Genomic DNA, 25,383 nt, shown 5'->3' with positions numbered 1-25,383 from the left:
TGCCAGGCCCCTCTGTCCATGGAGTTCTCCAAGCAAGAATACTGGAGTAGGTTGGCATGCCCTCCTCCAGGGATCTTCCCTACCCAGGGATCAAATCCTCGTCTCTTACGTCTCCTGCATTGGCAGGTGGGTTCTTTACCACCGGTGCCACCTGGGAAGCCCCTCAACAAGCACAGATCCCTTGATAAGCCAGTGAGCCTCACTCACAGCATCCCTCACAGTCAGGCCAACTCTCTGACTGGAAACACAGCCTGGCCTTCAGGCAGGAACCTGAGGGAGAGGAGGGCAGGGCTCCACACTCCTCTTCCCTTCTGCTTCCTGGATTATCCAATCTCACAGAGGCATAAATAATCCTAACAGCCTGCTACTGTTGGACAGCAAACCAGACAGTATCCTGGGCCTTCCTGTGAATTATTCCATGTCTGACTCCTACTTGTGAAGTAGAAACTGTTTCATAATAACAGTCACTGACATTTATTGAGCCTTTTTTTTTAAACCATAGGCCAAGTGCTCTCCATAGCAACCATGTTTCCTCATCAGACAGACAAGGGTGTGAAGGCGCAGGCGAGGGGCCTCTCCCAGGATCCCGCAGCTAGGAAGTGGCAGAGCTGGGCTCATATCCAGGCTGTCGGATCCCAGAGCCCAGGCTCCAAGGTGCTATACTAGGCTGCCTTGTCGCACAACTCCAGGGGGTGCACTCACAGACAATGATCCCTCTCAGTTCCCCATCTTACTGTGAAGACCCTGAGGCTCAGGGTGGTGGAGTACCTTGCTCCAGATCACACAGCAAGTCAAATAATAGAAATGGAGTTTGTACCGTGTTCTGTCTGACTTTTGTCACATGAGGGTGTTTGAGCCAATTCACTGGTTCCCAGGAGCTCAAAACTGTGGGTTCAGGGTGCCCAGCAGGGCGTGTAGGCTCAGAGAGAAGAGCGAGCTCCTAGTGTTGAACTGCATTCAATGGAGGAGATTAGTAGAGAAATGTGCAGATTGCCACCAAAAAAAAAGAAATGATCCAGTGCAGCAGCGAGAGAGAGAGAGTGAGTGTGTGTGTACATGCAAGTATTTTAAGTTAGACTATGTGCCTCATCTGCACTTCACATCTCTGTTTTGCTCAGTCTTGGAAATTTAAACTCATGAGTGGACAGTTTGTCACAGGTTCCGGTGCTCAGAACTCACAGACACACCCGCCCCGTCCTGCAGGACTAAAGGTAGGCTCCTCCACATTGTCAGGCCGTAATAATGCCAAGTGGCCTGCTGAGTTATTCACAGAAGGTGCTGCTCTCAGGCCTAGACAGAGGTGAGGCTCCACCTGGGAGAAGGAAGCCAGGTGGGGACAGGAGAGTGGTCCTGCCCAGGCCTCTTTCTACGCTGCCTCAAGGGGCTGCTTATTTCAGGGGATGACTTGGACTTGCCTGTGCTTTCCATGTGCGTGGCTGGGGGTGTTTGCAAGAGGGCAGAGCTGAGAGTTAGCGCTGATGGCAGACTGAACGGGCACTCGCTTCCCCCCAGCGTCCACCCGTCTGGCAGCCAAGATGGATTGGGCAGAAGGAAGCCAGGGAGTGGGGCAGCCAACTACACAGAGCAGAGCCAGGATGGAGGGCTGGGAGGCCAGGCGCACAGACACCTGGAGGGGAGAGCAGATGTGGTCCCCAGTGAGGCGCGCTGGTCCAGGAAACGAGTCCATGATGCTCGTGGGCCTGCTGCAGGCACGTGGCAGCTCCAAGACACAGCCGGCCTGGCTCCTTCCTTCAGTAAAAGGATTGCTCCATTGTTCCTGTAGTAAGTGAACAGCACAGATTCCCTGGGCTGCCTGCCTGGATGTGGCAGAGACCTGCTTCCACTCCCTCTGCAGTTTTCCTGAGTGCTTCGCTCGTTGTGCCCAGCCCCAAGCCAGGTGCTGGGGATCCCGTGGTGACCAGCCAAACCCTACTCTCTGCCTCATGGATTCAGAGGCTGCACCACTTGTGCTGGTTATTTCCTTGCCCCAGAGGAGAGTGGGTACCATAGACAACCATGGGGCTCCCAGGCTTGGGGCCCAACTTTGACATTGTACCTGCTGTGCACTCCTGGAGAAGTTACTTAACCTCTAATTTCTCCTCCGGCAAGCACAGCTAATCCTGCACTCCCTGCTTGAGACCCAGGGCTGTTACACTTGAGCACATGACAGTTTTCTAAACCAGGTAGAGATTATTACCTGGCTGGTGGATGAGGAGCTGACTCCTTCAACTCAGCCTCTCTTTGCCAAGGGGGTTTATATTCCCTGGGGGCTGGCAGTGGAAGGGGAGTGATTTCATAGACTCCTGGAGTATCCAAGCTACAGAGAGCCCTAAAGATTGGTCCAAGCTTTTCATTACACAGATAGGGAAACTGAGGCTCAGAGAAGGCAGTGATTTATCTAAAATAACACAGCTGGTCAATGTGATGAGGCTGTATCAGGCTTTAGGCTAAGGACTTCATTTCTCAGCTGGACTCTCTTTCTCTGCCTGGAGGAGCCCAGGGTCTTGGGGTATGGAAAGTTCTGGAGCTAGGAGAAAGATGAGATGAAGTCTTTCCATTTCATCTGTGTTCATATTAGGGGCAAAGCCAGCACTCATGGTGGCTCTGCCATTTGTTCTCAGTTACAGCCCATGGGCCCCTCCCCTGGCATGAGCCTGGGGAGTAAGTGGGGAAGCAGAAGTTGAATATGATGGAAAGTACACATTAATACTTTTCTAATATGTACCCTTTTCTCCCCTGAATAATTTGGGACAACTTCTAATAAGACCCCCTATACCCTCGTGGGGAGCTAACCCAAAGGTCCATAACTTCAGTCAGGAGACAGAGAAAGGAAGAGCTGTCTGACTGTTCATCTGCCCAAACTCAGCCCCACACCTGTGTCCCAGGCTTCCTTGTTTCTCACGTGTTCTCATGGAATCCTGGGAGCCAGGCTGAGGGTCTGCCCTGTTCCCAGCCTGTGTTGCATAGAACCTTGTGAAGGAGCCATCACAGGTTGAATTTGAGAGGAGGTAAGGGGATAACAGGATGAGATGGCTGGATGGCATCACCAACTCGATGGACGTGAGTCTGAGTGAACTCCGGGAGTTGGTGATGGACAGGGAGGCCTGGCGTGCTGCAATTCGTGGGGTCGCAAAGAGTCGGACATGACTGAGCGACTGAACTGAACTGAAGGGGATAAAGGGTCAGGAAGGAGGGCATGGTAACCCACTCCAGTATTCTTGCTTGGAGAATCCCATGGACAGAGGAGTCTGGTGGGCTACAGTCCATGGGGTCGCAAAGAGTCGGACATGACTGAAGCAACTTAGCACAAAGGAAAAGAGGCAAAACACCACTTTCTTACCATCTCATTCAAATCCCAGCTGGTCCTTAGAGAAACCAAGAGAATGGGTGCTAAGTGTGTCCTCCATCCCCCTTTGTGGTCTGACTGTGTGTCAGCAGGAACTAAGGGATAACTAACCCCAGAGCACACCCTAGGTGATGTGCTGATTGGCAGGTGGTGCAGAGCTGGACATGCCCTGGTGTGTCAGATGCCTGGCTTTCTCAGGATGGTGGGTGATGGCCCAGCAGTAGGTGGAGAGGAGTCCCCTTGATCACATGGTCTTCTTCCTGTTCCCCGGCTCTCTCTCCAGGCCAAGCAGTCCTTAGCCACACTGACCAAGGACGTCCCCAAGCGGCATTCACTCGCCATGCCCGGCGAGACGGTGCTTAATGGCAACCAGGAGTGGGTGGTGCAGGCAGACCTCCCGCTGACTGCAGCCATCCGACAGAGCCAGCAGACTCTCTACCATTCACATCCCCCCCACCCTGCGGACCGGCAAGGTGAGTCCAGCCCAACCTAGCCCAGCCATGGCTGTGGAGGCATCTCAGGAGGCGAGCATCCTCTTTACACACTGTCTCTGCTTTTGGGGGTGTGTGGGGCAAAGGCCATGGCTCAGGGTAACTGAAAAATCAGAGTGATGGACCTCAAGTGTAGCTGGCTACCAAGGTTCAGATAATATCTGGGTCTGACTCGCTCCATCTCTCAGCTCTGCCTGCCTACATTTGGCCTCATCTTTAGACTACCTCTTGCCACAAAGCAGAAAACAGTTTCCAGCAGTTTCTGGCTTTTAGGGCCCCTGTGGCTCTAAACTCTTAAGAGAAATCTTTCTCAGTGTGTATAGTAAATCCCAAAGAAGGACTCTGATAGGCCAGCCAGGGTGACATGCCTATATCCAAACCAATCACTGTGTCTAGGGAGTGGTTACACTGATTGGCCATCCAGGTCATATGCCCACCCCTGGACCAATCACAGTGTCAGGCCGTGGACACCCTGATCCTCCCGTCTGGATCACATGGGCATCCTTTGGCGGAGGAGATAGTGAGACTCCCTTGATTGACAGCTCCAGGTAATCACTGGATGTGTGGGGAGGTTAGAAATAAATGTTAGGGGTGTTTGCTCCAGGCACTGGCGGGGAGAAGGGCTCAGCCTCTAGTCAACATCTAGACCCACCAGCTACAGTACAAACGCCGAACCCCTCTGCACATCTGCAGCACACTTGGCTCCATTTTTTTTGTCCCTCCTGTGAGTGGCATTTATGTGACAGGTGCAGATTGGAGACAGGCAGCTGGCTTCTGGAGCCTGTGGTTCCTGCTGTCACCTAGCTAGGAACCCAAGCTTCTGACTCCAAAGGCACCCACCCCACCCTACCCCACCCACTCCTCCATAGGGCCCCTGGCAGCAAGGATCGCCTCTCAGTAGCACAGCCCTCACTGCAGGCGCCGCCTGCACACCATAGGCCCTCAGTCTTGTCCAGCAGTAAGTGCTTCCTCCCTCCAGGGCCAGCGCCTACAGCCAGGAGAGCGATCTGCTGGAGGGACTCTGGTGGGCTTATAGGCATTCAGCTGCTATTAACTGAGCACCTACTACATGCCAGGTACCATGAGTTCTGGGGTTGGACATGGATAAGAAACCCAGAATGCCAGCCCTCATCAAGCTGGCATTGTAGGTGTAAAGACAGAAAACACATGTAACTAAATTGACAAAGTATGATTACAGATCTTAGTTCAGGGAGAGAAATCAACAGAAAGCAGGTGCTTTGATGGGAAAAAAAAGACAGTAGGGAGAACTGATAATTGGGTAGGGAGAGGTTTCTCTCAGGTCAGTCTGAGACTTGAAGGATGAGAATGTGCCCTATGGGCAGCAGGACTGGGGAAGGCTGAGGCAAGAGGGAAAGAGTGCATGTTGGGCACCATCCGAAAGCTGGTGTGACATGAGCTGAGGCTGGGTGGAGGTGGGCAGGGCTGAATCCCTTCGCTTGCGGGAGGACTGCATTTCTACCCCCAGGTAAAGTGAGACCAGTTGCCTGGCTCTCACTGCAGTGAGGAGTGGAGGCCATCTGGGAGACTGCCACGGTCTTCTAGGCAAGAGACAGTGGTGACCTGGGCTAGGGTAGTGGTGGTGGGGCTAGAGAGAAGTGGCCAGATTTACAGCTGTGTTTGGAGGTGCTGCTGCTGATTGGCTGGGGTGATGGAATGAGAGGGAAAGAGGAGCCAGTGGTGGCCTCAAGGCTTCTTGCTTGGGAAGCTGGTACTGACCAGCTGTTAGGATTGCACCAGGTCTAGGTAACATCTAGGCAGTGGGAGCATTGTGAAAAACAATCACCAAGGTGCCTGCAAACTTTGCTCTTCTCTTCATCCTGGTTAGGAGGGGGCCTATTGGATCCAGGGACTGGAGATTCTTGCCAGCAGCAGCTCTCTGGTGATGTGTGGGACTGTGGGATAGAGGGGTGGAGAGCGGGGCAAGTCTCCTCTATGTCTCAGTGCTCCCATCTGTATAATGGGTGGAACAACCTGCAAGGCAGTGAAGCCACGGATATCCTCTCCCTCCCCCACTCACCAACTGTCCCTGCTTTCCAGCGGTCAGGGTGAGCCCGTGCCACTCCCGGCAGCCCTCTGTCATCTCTGACGCATCTGCCGCCGAAGGCGACCGGTCGTCCACGCCAAGCGACATCAACTCTCCCCGACACCGGACACACTCCCTCTGCAACGTAAGGCCAGCAGCCGCAGGGCCCGGGCCGTGGGCCCCCCTGGAAACCTCAGAGGTGGGGGTGGAGGGGTGAAGACCTACCCGCTGTTTCCTCTCGTCCACCCAGGGAGCATTCTGGCGGAGGCATTTCCTGTTCTGTTCTTTCCTTTTGCAAGAAGAGATGGATGTGGGGAGAGAAAGAAATGAGGCCTGTTGGCTCCTTGTGTCCGGGAGGGCGAGGAAAATCCAGAGGAAGGCGGGCCTGGGTCGGCCACAGTGGCTGAGCAGCCTGGGCTTACCTGTGGTGGGCTGTGTCTGGGACCATGGGCGTCTCCTCCCAGACTACCTTCTGAGCTCGGGATCTCACCACCACCACCACTCCCATTTCCCTGTAGAACCAGCTCTTGGTCCTTCATCCAGGAATCAGCCAGACTTTTTTTTTTAATCTCCGGGAGTTTTTGCATGTTTTGCTTCTGGAGAGGCATCCAGTGAATTTGTTCTAAGTTTGTTTGCTTTGCTTACTCGATCACATGCTTTTTGATTGTATACTGAGTCCCAGCTACCAAGAGGTGCAGGTCAGTAGCCACCTAACTCTTGATGACTGGTGGGGAGACAGGCTTCCCAGGAATGGGGGTGGTGAACAAAGGCAGGTGGGTCAAGCGTCTGAGGACAGGAAGCCTCCACATCGAGGCTCGAACATGAAATACTGGGATCAGGGTACGGGGACCACTTTTCCTATTTGTTCCATCATGTGGTTGATAATCCCTGGGGCTCCCCTGCCATCTCCTAAAGACACAGCAGAGTCAGGTCTTCAAATGCATGGACAAGCTTTCTCAAAGACTCAGTTTATGTTGTTCTATTAACCAGTGAGATGGATAATAAAAAAGAAATGAGGTGGATATAGTGGGAGAGGAAGACAGAATAACTATTGCTTGCCGGTGGGGTGATTATCTACCTGGAAAACCTCAAGAGAATAACCTGAAGTCATTACACTAATAATGAGAAGTATATATCAGTACTGGTACAATATCAATTGATAAAAATCAGTAACTTTTCTATATTAGTAATCATAATGGAAGCAATTTTTTTTTCCAAATCTATAGTAACAATAAAAAGCACTTAATAGCTAAAACTAAACTTGAAATGAGTTGCCTCAGCCTGGTGGTGTGGGTGACAGAGACTGCTGGCCGGGGCCTCTTGAAGCCACATGAGGATGGGGAGGGGGCCTGAATCCCACTCAGGACTGGGATTCTGTTTTCACCTGGGCTTGAAGGAAGCAATCTGTTCTTCTCTTGTTCCCAGGAGAGAATTCTGGTGATAAAGGCTGTCCTTGCAGAGCCAAGGCAAGGAAGGTTTGGCCGGTAGAGGGGCCTCTGACATTACTGTCTTTCTGAGGAGTCAGTGCTGAGGTATACCTACAGCCAGCACTGCCGTGCATTCTTAGTGTGGGCCAGATACCCTGTAGTATCTGAGCACACCTCAAATAAGACCACCTTCCCAAGGGCCATATTTTGCCTTCCCAATGGGGCTTTGACAGTCAAAATGCCACTGGGAAATCCACCCTGCAGAAAGTGTTCTTTAAAGGCCTCTGAATTGCATTTGGCTCAGATCTAGCCTTTTGCACAACTTGGCCTTGGCACATAACCTGCTGCTACAGAGAGCAGGTCTGGCATGTTTATTCCCAAGCTCACTACACAGGGCCCTGCTGCTAGGCGGTGGGTGCTGTGATAAGCCAGTCTGTATGTGGGTATTCCAGTGGGCTCTAGCCTCATTCTCTCACCCATACATTTGGCAAAGATGGCCCTACACAGAACCAACCTACCTTAGCTGCCTGGCAGATAGATAGATTCTGTTTGCAAACCTTGAGATGGGACTAAAGACTAAACTACTGTTTGTTCCATCCCTGCCCTCCCTCAACCACCTTCATCCCCCATCTCAACATATGTGCATACAGGTAAGCCAGGAAGAACCTGAAAATAGCTCCAGGTGTAGCTCTGTTCTCAGGCATCTGACCTGATACCTGCAAGAACAGCCTGGCCTGGAATAAGCAACCCCCATCCTTTCATGCTCTGGTCACTTACTTAGAGCAGAGGTGGGAACTCAGCACAGAGAGGCTGGAGAAGATGGACATTCACTCACGTGACACATGGTTTGTTTCTTGCCTTTTACTAGCAATTCTGGAAATGAGCACCAGAAGTCACCCTAGTAATGACTTTTGTGATCCCAGTGATCTGTGCCCCTACCCCAGGCAGGGCAGATTGATTCTGGGATATGATGAGGGCTTTTGCATACTCAGAGGAAGGAGCACTAGACCAAGAAAAAAACAGATGGTCTTGAATTTGAGTTGTAGCTCTGGTTTTAATTAGCTTTATAATGTTGGACTGTCTGGAACCTCTCTGTGTATCTGTAAATCAGGCTAATGAGCCTTGTCTGCCCCTCCACACAATAAGACATTTATTGTGTTATTCGTGGGGGAAATATTAATAAGAGGCTGCATAGTCTTACAAGTCTTCCTGTCCCAAAATTCTTTATTTTTGTGCTTTTCTGTAAAGTTATACTTCTTTAGGAAAAGCACCAAGTGTAACCAACTTCCAGTTTTAACTCAGTGGGTCAATTAGGAGAGGAACTTGGAAGCCTTTGAGTGACAGATATGTTGGTCAGAGGGTAATAGGGGTCAAGAAGCCAGAACAGGCAGATCCCCTCAGGGCCCTCTGGCCAGGATCCCTGGTCCAGGCAGCATCTCCATGAACCCGAGGTGCCATGACTGAGCCATTGGGAAGTGTCTACTTTCGGGGTGGAGGGCGGATTCCCCAGAGGCAGGGCAGTCCCTCAGGGATGACTTCCTTCCACGGAAAAGCCCATGCTCCACGGGCCACCTCTGTTCTCATATGTTGTGTGTCTCCGCTGTTTCATCTTCCTCCTCTCCTTTGGCTACAGGGCGACAGTCCCGGCCCAGTTCAGAAGAACCTGCACACCCCCATTGTACAGGTAGGTGTGCCTTGCCTGGCCACTCAGGCCCTCCCTGCACCCTTTCTTGACCGTGACTTCACTTGTTCCCCTGGGCCCTCAGCATCCCCACATCCATACGTGGGCACCCAGGGCAGAGAGAAGTTAAGCCACAACCTCAGTCACGTGGGTTGGTGCAAGAGCTGGGCTCAGTGCCTGGGTTTGCCCTGTTACGTCCTCTTCCAGATCTGTGGACCTACTAAGAGCATCCCACATCCTCCATGCAGCCCTGTTGAGCCTTGGGCTCTTTGGACCTCTTGCTCCAGGAAACTTTTTAAAATTCACTTTTAACATTTCAGTACACTATCTTAAGAGTGAGAAAGGGGCTGTAGGGAGGAAAACATGGATATGAGGCTCAGAGGAGTTCTCCAAGGTCAACTCTCTCATCCTGGGGTTCCCACATGCTGGTCTTCTGGACTGCTTGTCGGCACCAGGGTCTGCCAGTGAAGATTTTCCTATTGCAGATTCCTAGGCCCTTCACCCTAGAGATTCTAATCTGCCAGGCTGGGGTGTGGGGAAGGTGACTGGAATTAAGGTAATTCTGATGTGGTTTGAGGAACCATTACTCTAACCTCCACCTTTTTGACCAATAGCACTGTCCTGCATCTTTGTATAAAATACTTGACTGTTTGCAAAGCTGCAAGCCCATAGTTATCCTGAGAGAAAGATCTCCTCCTTCTAATCATTGTTTTTGTCATTATTAACAATCCCAGCATCACAAGATGAGAAAACTGGGCTCAGAGAAGGTGGGGGCTCTCCAGGTTTCCCCGGGTAGTGACATAATCAAGATCAGAACCCAACCCTGGCCTCCCGGCTCTACCGAGGCCAGTATTGCTTCTTGTCAGTACAAGTATAGTACTTGCCAGACCCGGGAACCTTAAGGTCCAGGGTCTTTGCTCTTGGCTGACATGAAGCTTAGGTTTTCTCCTCCCTAGTTGTCCATGTTCTCCTGACGCCCCCTTTTCCAAAGGGCTCATCTCATGGGCCCTGTGGCCAGCCGTGGCAGCATGCATGGGTGTGCTTCTGCAAGCCCTCTACAAGCACAGGAAGGCTGTGGACAACACACTGAATTTAAATAACAGTACAAACCCCAACAGCAGCTATCACGAATGCTTATTAGGTGCCAGGCACTGTTCTAAGCGTTTTTTTATCTTCACTTTAGTGACATCCTCATGACAGTTTTGGATGGGTCCTAGTGTTGTCCCCAAGAGGTTCTGTAACAGGCCCAAGTCCGCTCAGCGAGTGAGGGGCAGACCCTAGCATCTTTACCCACGGATGCCCCTCCACCCCCACCCCTCCCTGTCTTCCGCCCCAGCTCAGCTTTTCTTTGTTCTTCTCCCCGCCTCATCCATCACCTGGCCGGACTCCGCAGTCACTAGAGGATCTTGAAGACCAAAAACGGAAAAAGAAGAAAGAGAAAATGGGATTCGGCTCCATCTCGCGTGTCTTCGCCAGAGGGAAGCAGCGGAAGTCCCTCGACCCCGGCCTCTTTGATGGTACCGCCCCTGATTATTACATAGAGGAGGACGCGGACTGGTGATACCCGCCTCCCTTCGCCTGCTGCCCGGCGGGCGTGTTTGTGCGTGTGGACGTGCGTGCGAGTCGGGGGTGGGGGGGGTGCGGCTGGGCGTGCGTGGCAGTGCGTGTGTGCGTGATCTCTCGCGCACGTGGGCGCGGGTGTGGCCGAGCCTGCTCGCGCGGGCCCCTCCCCTGCGTCGTCACCTCTGTAATTGATGTACATACTACAACCGTGTGTGAACATGTCAACTCTCTGTTGTCCTCGGAGCGATACAGTTGTGTTGTTAATCTGGGTTTGTTTTTGTTTTTTTTTTTCAATGTGTTTTTTTTTCTTCTTCTTTTTGTTCGGTTCGTTGGGGGATTTTTTTGGTCCCTTTCCCTCCCTGCCTCCTTTTTATGAAACTTGAAAACTTGAAGGACTGCTGTGTATTTGTAAATAACAAAACTATTGTGCCCTCTGTGCTTGTAAATGTCCCTCGTCCAAACTGCTATTTCTGGAGCCCGTCTCCCTGAGGATGTGGTCTGTTTTTGATGTTCCCCCCCTTACCCCACTCTGCCTACCCCTTCCAGTGTGAACGCGTGGGACCAGACCCTGTTCTCGGGCACACCCAAGTCACTTTAACCCCAAAAGGCCATCATCATCAGGGTAAGGTCCACTCTCCACAGAGACTTGCAAGCCTGGCCAAGGGGCCCTGTCCTGGCTCGGCTTGTCAGAGGCCAAACGGGCTCTTTTTAATGGCCTGCCGGTTTTTAAATTGCGTTGCCGTTTCTTTCTTTACGGGGAAAAGAAAATTGTTCCGTTTAATTTATTTGCACAAATGCAGAAGACTTATTCTAGCTAAATTATTACATAAATATCGGAATGTATATTTTTCCACGGGGGCGGGCGGGAGGCGGGTTCTCTGTTGACTTGTGTGTTCTGTGATCATGCTGCTGCCAAGCTGCGCAAGGTAGAGTTTAGGGTGGCCAGAACCAGGGACCATTGGATTTCCAAGCTCGCTTTTTTCTGTTCGTTCTTCTTCTCTCTCCCTCATTGTCCCGCCCCTGCATGGAAAGTACGCTCCGCCTTTCTCACACCTAGAGCTCTCTCCAGGCCTTTCTATACATATTTATTTATCTGAAAGAGCACTGACCTCAGTGAGCAGAGCGCCTGATGTCGTAGTCCCCTTCTCTTGGGTCTGTCTTTTGAGAGAGGCTGAATACAGGGCAAGACAGCCGACCGCATGACCACAGGGTAGGACCCCAGGGACACTCGGCCCAAGTGGGTTCCCCAAGGGTCCTGGAGCAGCCCCCATTCCTCCCTGCAGCTGTGTCTCTCTCATCCTTGGTTGATTCTGCACATTGGCCAGGCAGGTGCCATGGGGGAGGCACCCGTCTCGAGGGGGAGGGCTGTTGGAGACACAGCGCCCAGCACCTCTGCCCTCCCTCTTCTGGTTGGCTCCTCCACCCACACCTCACGGAGTCTCTTGGGATTCCTCAGACCCTGTCGTCCAACTGTCACAGCAGCTTGAGCCCACTCAGCCCAGGAGAGAAGGGCTGGCAGAAACGCCTGCCTCTCTGGGGAGCAGTGTTGATCCCTATGAGGCTTCACCAGCAAGGAACTGTGAGCATCGTAACGCCAGGTGAAGGAGAACATGTGAGCTTCTAAGCCAGGGTCTCCCATGGCCTAAAACTAGCCTTTCCTTTTCTTCTGACCTGTGAATTCCCGCTCTGAACCACCTTAACTACTAACAGCTCAGTTCACACACCCTCTAAACAACAGTAGTTGCGCTTTCTGCTAACCGTAACGTTTGCAACTCTTACCAAGAAACAGAGATTTTTAAATGCTGAAGCATCTCTTATCAGAAGGGATAGGATATTTTTTCCAAAGTCTCTAAAACAGAAAAGCCCCAGTCAGCTGCTCCCTTTCCTTCTGACCTGATAGGGTTGGAAAAGGTACCTAAAGTAGGCAGGGTACCTACTAAGGATCTTTCTGGGCTCTGTTGGCTGAGCCATTTCACCGAGCCTGGCGGCGAGGGAGAGCAGCTGGAGCGAGAGATTTTAGGAAATGCTTTTCTCCCCCCATGAATTTTTTTTTTTCTTTTAGTTGATTTTTATTGTTTTGCCCTTTACTTACAAGAAAATAAGGTTGCAACCCCTCCTGGTAATAATGATTTAGTAGTTCCTTTTCATTTCAGTTTTTGTAAATTAGGAGATAATTCTAAGAGTTACTAAGGATGATTTATTTAAGAGAACTACGTCAAATAGCGAATGAGTTATGGGTAACATTAGATGAAAATAACCTTTCCCGTGGGAAAGGTTTCTTGAAGGCATGGATGCAAATATAAAATATAAACAAAAAAATCTAAATAAAGCTTATTTTAAAATATGATCGAATTCTATGTTATTTGATTGCTTCTATCTTACTCCGGGTGGGAGGCAAAGCCCGGCATGACCTGCCCCTTGGAATTTCAGGGCTGGGTCCTGTGGGGGTGATGGGAGGGGCCGAGGAAAGCTGGCTGGATTCTGGGCCCATGGAGGGGCTGAGGCTGGGGTGGCCTCCCAGAAACATCTCATCTTTGCCACCCTGACTGTAATTTGGAGGAGCCATCAGCATCCAGGGCTGCCTGTGGTCCTAAAGCACCACCTCCAAGCCTGGCGCCCTGACCCTGCATTCTCCAGCCCAGTGGCCCCAGTCAGCTTTCATCTGCTTCCTTCTCCCCCCAGCGCTCCTTCAAAAGACCCAAAGCGGGGCCCTGTGAGTTTGGGGCACGTTACTTCCTGAAGACCTCAGTGGGCCTCTGCATTGTCCTGACTTCCTGCCTTCCCTGGGGACCGAGAGGAGCTTGAGAGAGAAATTAAAGGAGCCACAGGGCTTCCCTAATGAAGCCAGAGTGGGCTGGTCTTTTCTGAGCCCCATGAGACCGCCCCCAGATGCAAAACCTAGTCCTCCCGCAATGAAAACCCCGCAGTATAGCCTGAGAAGAGGCCACCTGGATACCCCAATCCACAATCGCAGCTGTGCCTTCAGCCTCTGCCTCCCAACTTAAATCCTCTCCAGCAATAAGACTGGAAGACGCCTTTTTAACCCCCCTTGCGTTTCTACTAGAAGAAAGCTCAAAGTACCATAAATGTATAGACCATGCCGAGAAGTTACAGAGTGCAGGACTGCCAGGAACTGAGGGGCGTGTGCCCCAGTAGCTGTCAACCTGGTCACACATTAGAATCCCCTGCAGAGCTTTCAAAACAAAAAATGACCAATGCCAGGTGCTATATTGCTGAATCAGTGTGGTAAAATCTCCGATACAGCCAGGGTTGAGAACCACTGGGCTTATCTGAGGAGCGTGAATGGCCCGAACACACGTGCCACAGCTCCTCTCTCCCTGGTCTCAAAACAGACATCACAGAACAATTAAAGAGCCCTTCTCACCCAGCCCCAAATGACCTCTCATGTCTTCACTTTACAAAGCCTCCAACAGCCACTGCCAATCAATCAGCATTGGCATTCAAAGAGAAAGCCAATTTGCCTCCCCAAAACTAACCCAACCCCCTACACTGAACAGATGAGGGAAAACTTGGCCCAGAAAGGAGTGATTTGGCTAAGATCCTTGCCATCGGTGTTGCAATACCAGGGCCTTCTCAAAGGCCAGGTCACACCTGATTCAAATCCACAGAGCTCTACTCAAAAGCCACACTCCCCTCCTTTGTTAATCAGACCTTGCCCCAAAAGGTCCAACTTAAGCATCACGATATTAGTCAGAAGTTGGAGTAGGGCTGTCCCATCTGCAGGATCTGTGGACAGCCGCACAGGTTTGCACTGCATTACCACGTGGATGGTATGCAGTATGCAGCCGGCATGGCTGTCCTCGGTGGCCCTGCTGTGTGCTCTCCCACCCATGCTGGCAGGCTCCAACAGGCGCAACCTAATAGTAGTGATAACAGTAATAACATCTAACATTTGTTGGGCACTTACCATGGGCCAAGTTCCATGCTCTGCGCTTGACACGTATTAACTCAGTTAACCCTCCAAAGGCTCCATTGGCAATGGGAAAATAGGCAAAGTACATCATCTGGGATCAAGGAGCCAGGAAACAGAACTGGGCTTCCAACCTAGCAAGGCTGTAGTGCCCCGAACGACTCCTCCGAGTGGGCGGTGAGGGGCTGGGACCAAGCTCGGTGGGTGCCTCCAGTCCCTCTGCTGGATCTGGTTTGAACTTGACTCCACCCCTACTTTTACCCACCAGTAGCCTCTGGCACAGCCTAGCACTTTCCTGGCTTTTGTGACGGAGTCTATTTCTGTTAGTCTTTTTCTGCCAGGCCCAGAAAACGCACTTGCAGAGAGGGACTGGAGGAGAGGGCAGGGCAGAAATGCACTGTGGTTCAGCACAAGCTCTCCATCAGGCAGGGCATGGCCTCCATCTGCCCTGCTATGAAACCCCTCTCTGTACCAGAGCTGCCACTTCCTGGTGGGGACAAGGCGGTGGGGCAGAGGGGAGGTCCCCTCCTGGCTACAGGAAGGCCCAGGCATCCCAGGAGCCTCTCCCGACACCTGTGCGCAAGGTTATTGGGCAGCTGCTATGTGCATCACTCAACCTGGGCTCCTGGGGAATCCAGGTGTAGTGGGGCTGCAGGTGAAAACCATTGGGCCTGTGACTATATGAATTTAAAATTATCAACGGGCCCTCTCACCAAAAACCTGCATTTCCTCCCAAACACCCACCCCCTCGCTCATCTGCTCTGAACAAACGACTCAAGCTTTTTCAACTCAAACCCCATGGGGGGGGCGGGGCAGAACCTGCCATGCCCCCTGACTTCCCACCTATGCCCAAGGAAAAAGAACCTGGTGCTAATGAAGAATCAAGTGGGAATATATATGATTAACTTTATAAGAGGACGCTGATGTGCTCAGTCATGGCCGACTTTTTGCAACCCCTGGACTGTAGCCCACCAGGCTCCTCTGTCCATGGAATTTTCCAGGCAAGAATACTGGAGTGGGTTTCCACTTCCTTCTCCTATTATAAGAGAACAGGTTCATAATTTTATAATATAAAAGAATGCCCTATAAGCTTAAAAATAACTTAGGGGTTTGATCTTGACCCAATGTTAGAAGTTGTTGAAATATCGAAGTCATAGCACACCACCAGGGAAGTGTCACTGTATAGAGAGACTGAGGGGATGTATCCTGATACCAGCTGGTGGATGGAGAACCCACATCTGAGCCACAACTGTGTGGTGCCTTAAAGCCCAGTTACCAAAAAATATGCAGATATGAACACCTGCACTCTACCTCCCCAACAAACTGAATCCACAAGAAAATTATCCCAAGAAGATTAATCTCTAAGAAGCAAGAATAGCAGCGACTGAAAACCTTGGCCTTTCCTTCTTGAAAATGGCAGGACTTCTAGTCCCTAGCATGTCCTAAGGGGGAGCCTTTGACATTGTCAGAGCATCAGCCATGCTTCTGAATCAGAGTCCCTGGGAAACGCTGGCTGACTGCTTGTTTGCATTTCTGAGTTTCCGGCTTTGGAAATCTTTGACTGTTTTCTTAATGGGTTAGCAGGCACTAGCAGTTAATTCGGAGAAGGCAATGGCACCCCACTGCAGCACTCTTGCCTGGAAACTCCCATGGACGGAGGAGCCTGGTGGGCTGCAGTCCATGGGGTTGCTAAGAGTCAGACACGACTGAGCGACTTCACTTTCATTTTTCACTTTCATGCATTGGAGAAGGAAATGGCAACCCACTCCAGTGTTCTTGCCTGGAGAATCCCAGGGACTGGGGAGCCTGGTGGGCTGCCATCTATGGGGTCGCACAGAGTCGGACACGACTGAAGCGAATTAGCAGCAGCAGCAGTTAATTGCATCTAAACAAGAGAATCTAAGATTGCATGTCTTGCTCCATCTGGAGGACCTTTGCAGGCCACCGGTGGGGCTGGCCCAGGCCAAGTCAGGCCTGGGTAATCAATTGCTCTAGCTCTGGACTAGCATCTGATTTCAAGCTATTTAATTAACTTGTGAGCCTCAGTGTTCTCACCTGTGAAGTTGGTGTAACAACACTTTCCTTGTGGGCTCAGAAATGCCAGCTGATTGTGTTTTGGAGCCTGGAAAGCACTGACCTCATGGCCTGTGTCCCCTAGGATTTGAATAGATTTAAGTTCAACCAGAGACAGGAAGGGCTTCCCTGATAGCTTAGATGGTAAAGAATCTGCCTACAATGCAGGAGACTTCGGTTCAATCCCTGGGTCAGGAAGATCCCCTGCAAAAGAGTTGGACACGAGTTAGTGACTAAACAACAGCAGGCAGACTCGCTCCTGACGGTTTAGCCACGGAAGCCCCTGTGGCTCATGTGGGATCTCCAAGAGCCTGAAGAAGTGATGTGAGGGACCTCTCTAGTGGTCTAGTAGTTAAGACCTCGCATTTCCAATGCAGGAGGCGTAGGCTCAATCCCTGGTTGGGGACCTAAGATCCCATATGCCACAGGGCACAGCCAAAAAAAATAGTGAGGTGAGGTGAGCTGGGCACAGGGCCAGGTGAGGCAGAACCTTTCTCTGAGCATCTCTTTTGCTCAGAAAGAAGCTGAGTCAGTGAGCAGCATCTGCAGAGGCAGAGAGACCCCCACAGAGTGGCTGAGAAATTCCAGGCTCAGGTGTTCGTCTTGCTGCTGGCCCAGGTGTAGACAGAGGAGCCAAGTCTAATGCCACAGGGCCACGGCGCGGGAAGAGAAGTGCACACACCACCCTGGCAAACACCTGGCCCAGCTGCCATGCCCCCGACCAGCTCTGAGCTGCCTAATTGCTTTCCCTGGGACAGGCCAGCAGGGCTGAAGTCACATCCAAACGGACCCCACGCCTGCCCAGGAGCACCAGCTTCCTTCCTTGTTAGGAGGCAGATGTTTCTGGGAGTGGCATGGAGCCTGTGATAAGGAGGACCCGGGCCAGGGAGGGGAGAAGGCCAACTCTGTCAGCTGTCACCACGGGGACCAGCGCTGTGGTGACAGAAGAGGAAGCTCTCTGCAAGGCAGGGGAATCTGAGGGCTGTCTGCAAACCGAGGGTCAGAGAGCGCATCTTGGGATGGTGAATCATTCACAGGGCCCCTCCATCTCCTCACGCATGTTTAAGAAATACAAATTCACTTTAGTGACAGCCTGAACCAGCAGAATTGATCAAAACTAAGCCGTGGCGGGTGCGGGGGCTGGGGCGGGGGGCGGTACTTCCCTGGAGGCTCAGACAGTAAAGAATCTTCCTGCAATGCGAGAGCCCTGGGTTCAATCCCTGAGTTGGGAAGATCCCCTGGAAGAGGGCATGGACACCCACTCCAGTATTCTTGCCTGGAGAATCCCCATGGACAGAGGAGCCTGGCGGGCTACAGTTCACGGAGTCACAAAGAGTTACACACGACTGAGCAGCTAAGCATGCACACACACAAGCCATCGGGGAGAGGAGTCGAGGAAAGACCAGGTTTTGGAGCCAGATCTTTGGGTTTGAGTCCAGAGCCGGCACTCAGCTGTGTGACCCTAAGCCAGTCCCCCAGTCCCTCTGAACCTGTTTCTCCCTCTGTAAAATGGAAATCAGACTGCCTACCTCACAGGGCTGTTGCAAAGATGGACTCAGAAGTGGGTAAAAGCATCTGGCATATGGCAGAGCTCGACTTTCCTCATCTGTAACATGGGCCTCTGGGAACCTGTGTCCACCTTTCGGGTGAGGACACAGTCCATTCACAGCCAGGTGTCATGAAGCACCAGGCAGCCAGTCCTGATGGGGAGGCAAGTGGAGTGACTGCTGCTGTCTGCTCTGAGGGTCTCCACAGCAGCGTCTGAGTGACAATGATAAGGACCCACCTCTGTGAGCACCCTCATGGCCAGCCCTGTGCTGGGCTCACACCTGCCCCCTCCCATCGAATCTAAAGGAAGCAGTCATGCCGGGCTGCAGTGCTTCCAAAGCTCCTGGTTTTTCATGAAAGCCAAAAATGTCATGTGATACACCCCAATTCTTTAATATCAGCATCTATTTTTCTTTTAAGTTTAGTGTCCTTGGTGTGTGCTCAATTGTGTCCAACTGTTTGCAACCCCATGAACTGCAGCCCACCAGCCTCCTCTGTCCATGGGATTTTATAGGCAAGAATACTGGAGTGGGTTGCCATTTCCTCCTCCGGGGAATCTTCTCAACCCAGGGAGCAGACCGAGTCTCTCACATCTCCTGCATTGGCAGACAGGTTCTTTACCACTAGCACCACCTGGGTATCCTTTGAAAGTGAAAAGTGAAAGTCGCTCAGTAGTGTCTGACTCTTTGTGACCCCATGGACTATACAGTCCATGGAATTCTCCAGGCCAGAATACTGGAGTGGGTAGCCCTTCCCTTCTCCAGGGGATCTTCACAAACCAGGGATCGAACCCAGGTCTCCCACATTGCAGACAGATTCTTTTACCAGCTGAGCCACAAGGGAAGCCCAAGAATACTGGAGTGGGTAGCCTATCCCTTCTTCAGCAGATTTTCCTGACCCAGGAACTGAACCAGGGTTTCCTATTGAGCTATGAGGGTATCCTTTTGGGGGAAAAAAATTCCATGACTCCAATATATCTCCAGACCACTGGCTCCACCACCTCCCATCTGGACTCTCTGTAGACTGGTCCAGTGTTGATGGTCCTTGTCTTTCCCCCTGGCCAGAGAGTCCTGGGCCTGCCTGGTCATAGATCCCCATTTCATTGGCCCATATCCTCCTTCACCAGAGAGCCTTCCTGCCCATCTCTCCCTGGGCCACCAGGCAGCGGGGGGACCACTCATTTCTGACCCCAAGAAGTGTCCCCAGGGCTTAGGGTGTTTGGGGGAGTAGCAGGGGAGCTACCCTCAGAAGCCTGGAATCAGCACAGGAATCCCGAGGCCCTGGAAGCCAAATATGGCTGGCAGGACTTGGGGTCAGAGCACCTGCAGCCTGAGTGCCCAGCCAGACCACTAGACCATTTCTCATGGGCTTGGCCGAGCTCATGGGACTCGGAGATGGCGAGGGTGTGGGGGAGTGCTCCACCTGCAGGTGAAGGTGCTGATGAGCCTCACAGAAGGGTCACTCCTTGCTCTCCCGGAAATCCTAGCAGGATGCACAGTCATCAAAGTGGACACAGCCGTAACCCAGAGGCCTAGGGGTATGGAGAGGGGTCAGGCTGAGGACTGAGGCCAAAGACCGGCTTCTGGGGTTGGTGGGGTGGGGTGTATGGGCAGTGATGGAGGCTGGGAGAGGAAAATACTATATGACTTGCTGACTTTCACTGAGGGCCTGCCATGGAGGTGCTTCACATACACTCACTATGTCATTCAACAAACACTGGGTGACCACTGTCTATGTGCCAGGCTAGGGCTAAGGGCTGAGGATGCAGACATAAACAATGCGATAACACAAATCATTCTAACATCAGATCAGATCAGTCGCTCAGTCATGTCCGACTCTTTGCGACCCCATGAATTGCAGCACGCCAGGCCTCCCTGTCCATCACCAACTCCCGGAGTTCACTCAGACTCACGTCCATCGAGTCAGTGATGCCATCCATCCATCTCATCCTCTGTCGTCCCCTTCTCCTCCTGCCTCCAATCCCTCTCAGCATCAGAGTCTTTTCCAATGAGTCAACTCTTCGCATGAGGTGGCCAAAGTACTGGAGTTTTAGCTTCAGCATCATTCCTTCCAAAGAAATCCCAGGGCTGATCTCCTTCAGAATGGACTGGTTGGATCTCCTTGCAGTCCAAGGGACTCTCAAGAGTCTTCTCCAACACCACAGTTCAAAAGCATCAATTCTTTGGCACTCAGCCTTCTTCACAGTCCAACTTTCACATCCATACATGACCACAGGAAAAACCATAGCCTTGACTAGACGAACCTTTGTTGGCAAAGTAATGCCCAAAATCATATGAAGTGTGTGTTACTGTCTCAACCTTAGAGATGAGGAAACCGGGGCCCCAAGGGGCCACATAAACAGCCCAAGGAGACGTAGTCAGCAATGGAACAAGACTAAGAATTGGGGTCCAGCAGACTATTGCCCTACACCATTTTCCAAGCAGATATGAATCTGATAAAATCATGAGCCTTTAGAACAATTATAGTCCTAGAGGGAGGCAGAGAAGGGGTGTCACAATTAAAGGAGTTCATCTAAAAGCAGGGAGAGGCTCACTTCCCCAAGTGGGTGGAAACTTCTTAGGATACTCTCCCTTGTGCCAAGGCTCCAGCTAAACATACTGATGGGCTTGAACGGGGTGTCAGTCCACAGTGAGCATGGTGGCCGCCAGCCCTGGATACAGATACCCCCAGGAATCATGTTTCAGGATGCATGAGGAATGGCCATGACCAGCATCAGTTTTCTCCTTGACATTTCCTGTAGCATCTTAAGTTGCAAGAAGGCCCCCAAAACGAACCTTACCAAAGCACTCTTTATTTTGAAAGAAATTAAACAGATACTGTATAGCTCAGTTGGTAAAGAATCTACCTGCAGTGCAGGAGACCCGGGTTCGATTCCTGGGTTGGCAGGATCCCCTGGAGAAGGAAATGGCAACCCACTCCAGTATTCTTGCCTGGAAAATTCCATGGACAGAGGATTCTGGCAGGCTATAGTCCTCAGGATCACAAGAGTCGAACACAAATTAGCAACTAAACCACCACTCTTAAATGTCTTTGCCGTTCCTATTGGCCTTGGGGCAAGAAATATGGCTGCTCACCACTGGGGCAAGAAATTTCCAGGAGGCAATCGCAAGGCATTTTGAGGAGGTGGCGGGGTGGGGAGCGGTGTGGAAAGGTGCATTATTCAATGAGGATGATCCCAAAGGAGGTATCAGCTCCAAATGCCACACCCAAGCCAGAGGTTCATGGATCTGACTCAGTGGTGGTCCCCCATCCCAGCAAGCAAATGGGTGGGCCAACGCAATAATCACTATCCATGGGGCTCACGGAAGCAGGCTGAGCAGAGAGGTCCTGAGGCCTGAAGGAGAGATGGGAGGGTCAGTGAAGGGAAGAGGCAGATCCATTGGGGGTCCTCAGACCACACAGCTATCCATCACTTTCCAAGTATCCACTGCCCCCAGCTTTGCCTCCAAGAATCACACAGATACAAACGTGCACTGTCCCTACATGGACACGTGCATAGGAACCCTCCTCCTGCACATGGCCTCTGCTCAAAGAGCCCCTTCACTTTCCACAGAATTCACTGTTAAGGCCCACCCACCCATACAGAAGTTGGCCAGGAAAGCAGGTTGGAAAAAAGGATTAACTGTGGGAATACACGCAGAGGCCAGCAGCCAGCTGGTGAAAGCAAAAGAGAGGAGAGAAGCCCTCTTGTCTTCTGAGATGGCCCACACCCTACGGAGTATGCAGAATAAACCTGCTTTCACTCCACTTCGGCTCGCTAGTGAATTCTTTCCTGCATGAAGCCAAGGCCCCTCACTTGGTGGCCCACCCCAGGGACTCGCCTGAGACCTGGGATATGACCATCCTCTCGCGTCCCCTTTTCCTGCAACAGTAGTATCATGGTCATTTCCTGGAGCAGAACACAGGAGACAGGTGTTTCAGGAAACTCGGAGTGGCCTGCCCTGTTGTAGTGATCAATTCTTTGAAGTTCTAGCAAGTCTAACTTCCGCTTTTAGGGTTTCAGGAAAAGGGTACTTCTGGTTCTCAGAGATGTCAAATCAGGAAGGTGGGAGGGAAGAAAAAAAAAAAGGTGAGGTGGGAGACACCAGTTGCAGGTTAGACTCTAAGAAGGACTTCTTTCCCAAATGTGAGCACTCCTCAGCATGACAATAGGCTAGCAAAGAAGAAAAAGAACATTCTGGTACATGTTTTTTTTTTTAAAGCATACAGCAGTTGTCATTGGATCACAGTACATTTGCCTTCCTCGGACCTCTTCTGAGCACCTTCCTCCAAAGTAAAATTGGGAAATACTTGCCTAGCACATACCTGGGAAATGAGTGTAGAGCGGGGTGGAGCCTTGTCAACTCAACAGGTGCCCTGCTGTCTGGGAAAGTTCTTGGGATGTGGGGAGGAGGGGCTGGCAGGAAGCGTGGCTGGAGGAGGGTGTCCTCCAAGGCTGGGGACAGGGGACTCGTGGCGCTGGAGACACTGTGAGCATAGCTTACATCCTTGCTGGGCAGCAGCATCACAAATGAGGGGGAAGGGAAGTATTTGATTTTTTTTTAAGCAGAAAGTAGTTGTCAGGGGTGAGAGCAGAGCTCTGGGATTTCTCAGGGTGCCTCATGGGTTAGTGTATTTGAAGGGACACTTGGGGGGAAAGGGCTATCAGCTCTTAGCTCAGGGCCTCCAAAGGCCCGCTTGGCTCTGGGGTTGGGGTGTTGGGGGTGGCCCACTCGGGCTCCTGCCATCATTCTAGCAGCTGCACAGTTAGTGATTCGATGCCATTTAGACCACACTGTGTGGTCCTACCAGCCCGGGCTCAGGAGGCCTGACCATTGCACCTACTATTTCATAGGAGCTGTGACCGAGGGCTTGGGGAAAGCATCTCCATCCAATGCAGCGGCCGTTATCAGGCCATAAAACATCAGTATTTCACATTATAATACAGTGTTTAAAAAAAGAGAATTCAGCATTTGGCTTGAAAAGTGCTGACAGGGGCTCCCCCATTACTGCCCAAGGGCAGGGAGTTTTAACTGGAGTCAGCTGTCTGAGCAGGGCTGGCCCAAGGACGGGAGGGACCCAGGGTGGAAGGATGGGGGCGCTGGCAGTAGCCACGCCACGTGCTCACTGGCCTCTGGTGGGTGGAGGCCAGGGATGGTGCTGAACACAGGACAGCCCCTATGACAAAGAATTGTCTAGTCTCAAATGTCATTTAATACTGCCAAGGTTATCTAGACAAATGGTGCTGACGAAAGTATTTGCAGGGCAGGAATAGAAACACGGATATAGAGAAAACAGACGTGTGGACACAGCAGGGGAAGGAGAGGCTGGGACAAATCGACAGTAGCGTTGCCACATCGGAGAAGGCAATGGCACCCACTCCAGGACCCTCGCCTGGAAAATCCCATGGACGGAGGAGCCTGGTGGGCTCCAGTCCATGGGGTCTCTAAGAGTCGGGCACAACTGAGCGACTTCACTTTCACTTTTCACTTTCATGCATTGGAGAAGGAAATGGCAACCCACTCGTGTTTTTGCCTAGAGAATTCCAGGGATGGGGGAGCCTGGTGGGCTGCCGTCTATGGGGTCGCACAGAGTCGGATATATACTGCTGCAGCTGCCACTGTTTAGTCGCTAAGTCATGTCTGACTCTTTGTGACCCCACGCCCTGTAGCCCATCAGGCTCCTCTGTCCATGGGATTTCCCAGATAAGAATAGGGGGTGTGGGTTGCCATTTCCTCCTCCAGGGGATCTTCCTGACTTAGAGATCATATCACCGTCTCCTGCGTGGCAGGCGAGGTTTTTGTTTTGTTTTCACCACTGAGCCACCTGGGAAGCCCCATATATACACTATGCTATGCTAAGTCGCTTCAGTCGTGTCCGACTCTGTGGGACCCCATAGACGACAGCCTACCAGGTTCCTCTGTCCATGGATTTTCCAGGCAAGAGTACTGGAGCGGGGTGCCATCTTGTGTAAAATAGAAAGCTAGTGGGAAGCTGCTACAGGGATCTCAGCTTGGTGCTCTGTGATGACCTAGAGGGGTGGATCTAGGGGTGGGAGGGAGGCTCACGAGGGAGGGAATATATATATACTTACAGCTGATTCTTGTTGATATATGGCAGAAACCAGTCCAACATTATAAAGTGATTATCCCTCAATTAAAAATAAAGAAAAAAATGTTGTTAAAATACTGCCAAGGTTGAGAGTTCCTGAGACCATGTGTACATTTAAAGAACTACAAGCATCTTAAGGTGGCCTCGAGGGGGTGGTGCTGGCAGAAGGTCAGTCAGAAAGGGAGACCTGCTCCCTCCCTCCTCACCTCCCGCCCTTCCTGCCTTCTTTTAACCAACGTGTACAGGGCTCCTTCCGTTTCAGGCAGCTGAGCTCACAGAGCTTCAAAAACTGATTTCCGACCCACGTCCAGTGGCATCATGTGGGCAACTAAAATTGGCCACAGTGGGCATATTTACATCACAGAGATGGGCAAACACGTGCTATAAACCAAAGCGCTTTTTAAAAATATGAGAGCTGCTTGTTACACATTTACCAGCACGACACTAACTTGGGCCCTTACTAGGAACCAGGGATACCCAGGGAGCAGACGGGGCCCAGCTCCTGTCCTTGTGGAGTTGATATCTAGTGGGAAGTCAGACACTCTTCAAACAATTCAGTTCAGTTCAGTAGCTCAGTCATGTCCGACTCTTTGCAACCCCATGAATTGCAGCACGCCAGGCCTCCCCGTCCATCACCAACTCCCGGAGTCTACCCAAACTCACGTCCATTGAGTCGGTGATGCCATCCAGCCATCTCATCCTCTGTTGTCCCCTTCTTCTCCTGCCCCCAATCCCTCCCAGCATCAGGGTCTTTTCCAATGAGTCAACTCTTTGCATAAGGTGGCCAAAGTACTGGAGTTTCAGCTTCAGCATCAGTCCTTCCAATGAACACCCAGGACTGATCTCCTTTAGGATGGACTGGTTGTATTTCCTTCAAACAATTACATAACTGTTAATGAACTTCAGCTCTGAGAAGTGTAGGCTCAGTGTCTGGGATAATGAGAGCTTGTGTGAGCATAAGTGTGGGCCGGGGGCCATGGAGGGGGTGTGTGTTTCAGGGGGTGACTGGCCTCGGCTAGGTGACCTGGAAGAGGTAACATTTAAATAGGGCCCTGACGGCTTTGTAGGAGTTCAGGCAGATTAGACAACAACAGATCACCTTTAGGGCAGAGAGGGCAGCAGGCACAGCCAGTTAGGGATGAGGGCTAGGAGAGGCAGGAGGACTGAG

General features: G+C 51.6%; 1 protein-coding gene across 2 annotated transcripts in view; it reads left to right on the top strand.

Annotated features, from left to right (window-relative positions):
* The window catches only part of KAZN (kazrin, periplakin interacting protein), a 156,897-nt gene that overhangs the window by 92,061 nt on the left and 39,453 nt on the right, over window positions 1-25,383 (top strand). For both annotated transcript variants that reach the window (XM_010850052.1, XM_010850054.1), the window contains exons 5-8: window positions 3,630-3,819; window positions 5,896-6,026; window positions 8,942-8,992; window positions 10,383-10,506. In XM_010850052.1, the coding sequence (XP_010848354.1) occupies window positions 3,630-3,819; window positions 5,896-6,026; window positions 8,942-8,992; window positions 10,383-10,506 (496 nt within the window). The remainder of the gene's footprint in view (window positions 1-3,629; window positions 3,820-5,895; window positions 6,027-8,941; window positions 8,993-10,382; window positions 10,507-25,383) is intronic.

Source organism: Bison bison, unplaced genomic scaffold (assembly GCF_000754665.1).
Source record: "Bison bison bison isolate TAMUID 2011002044 unplaced genomic scaffold, Bison_UMD1.0 scf7180017864289, whole genome shotgun sequence".
Taxonomy (NCBI): Eukaryota; Metazoa; Chordata; class Mammalia; order Artiodactyla; family Bovidae; genus Bison; species Bison bison.
Note: the sequence above shows the minus strand (reverse complement) of the source record. Positions and strands in the feature narration are given on the sequence as shown.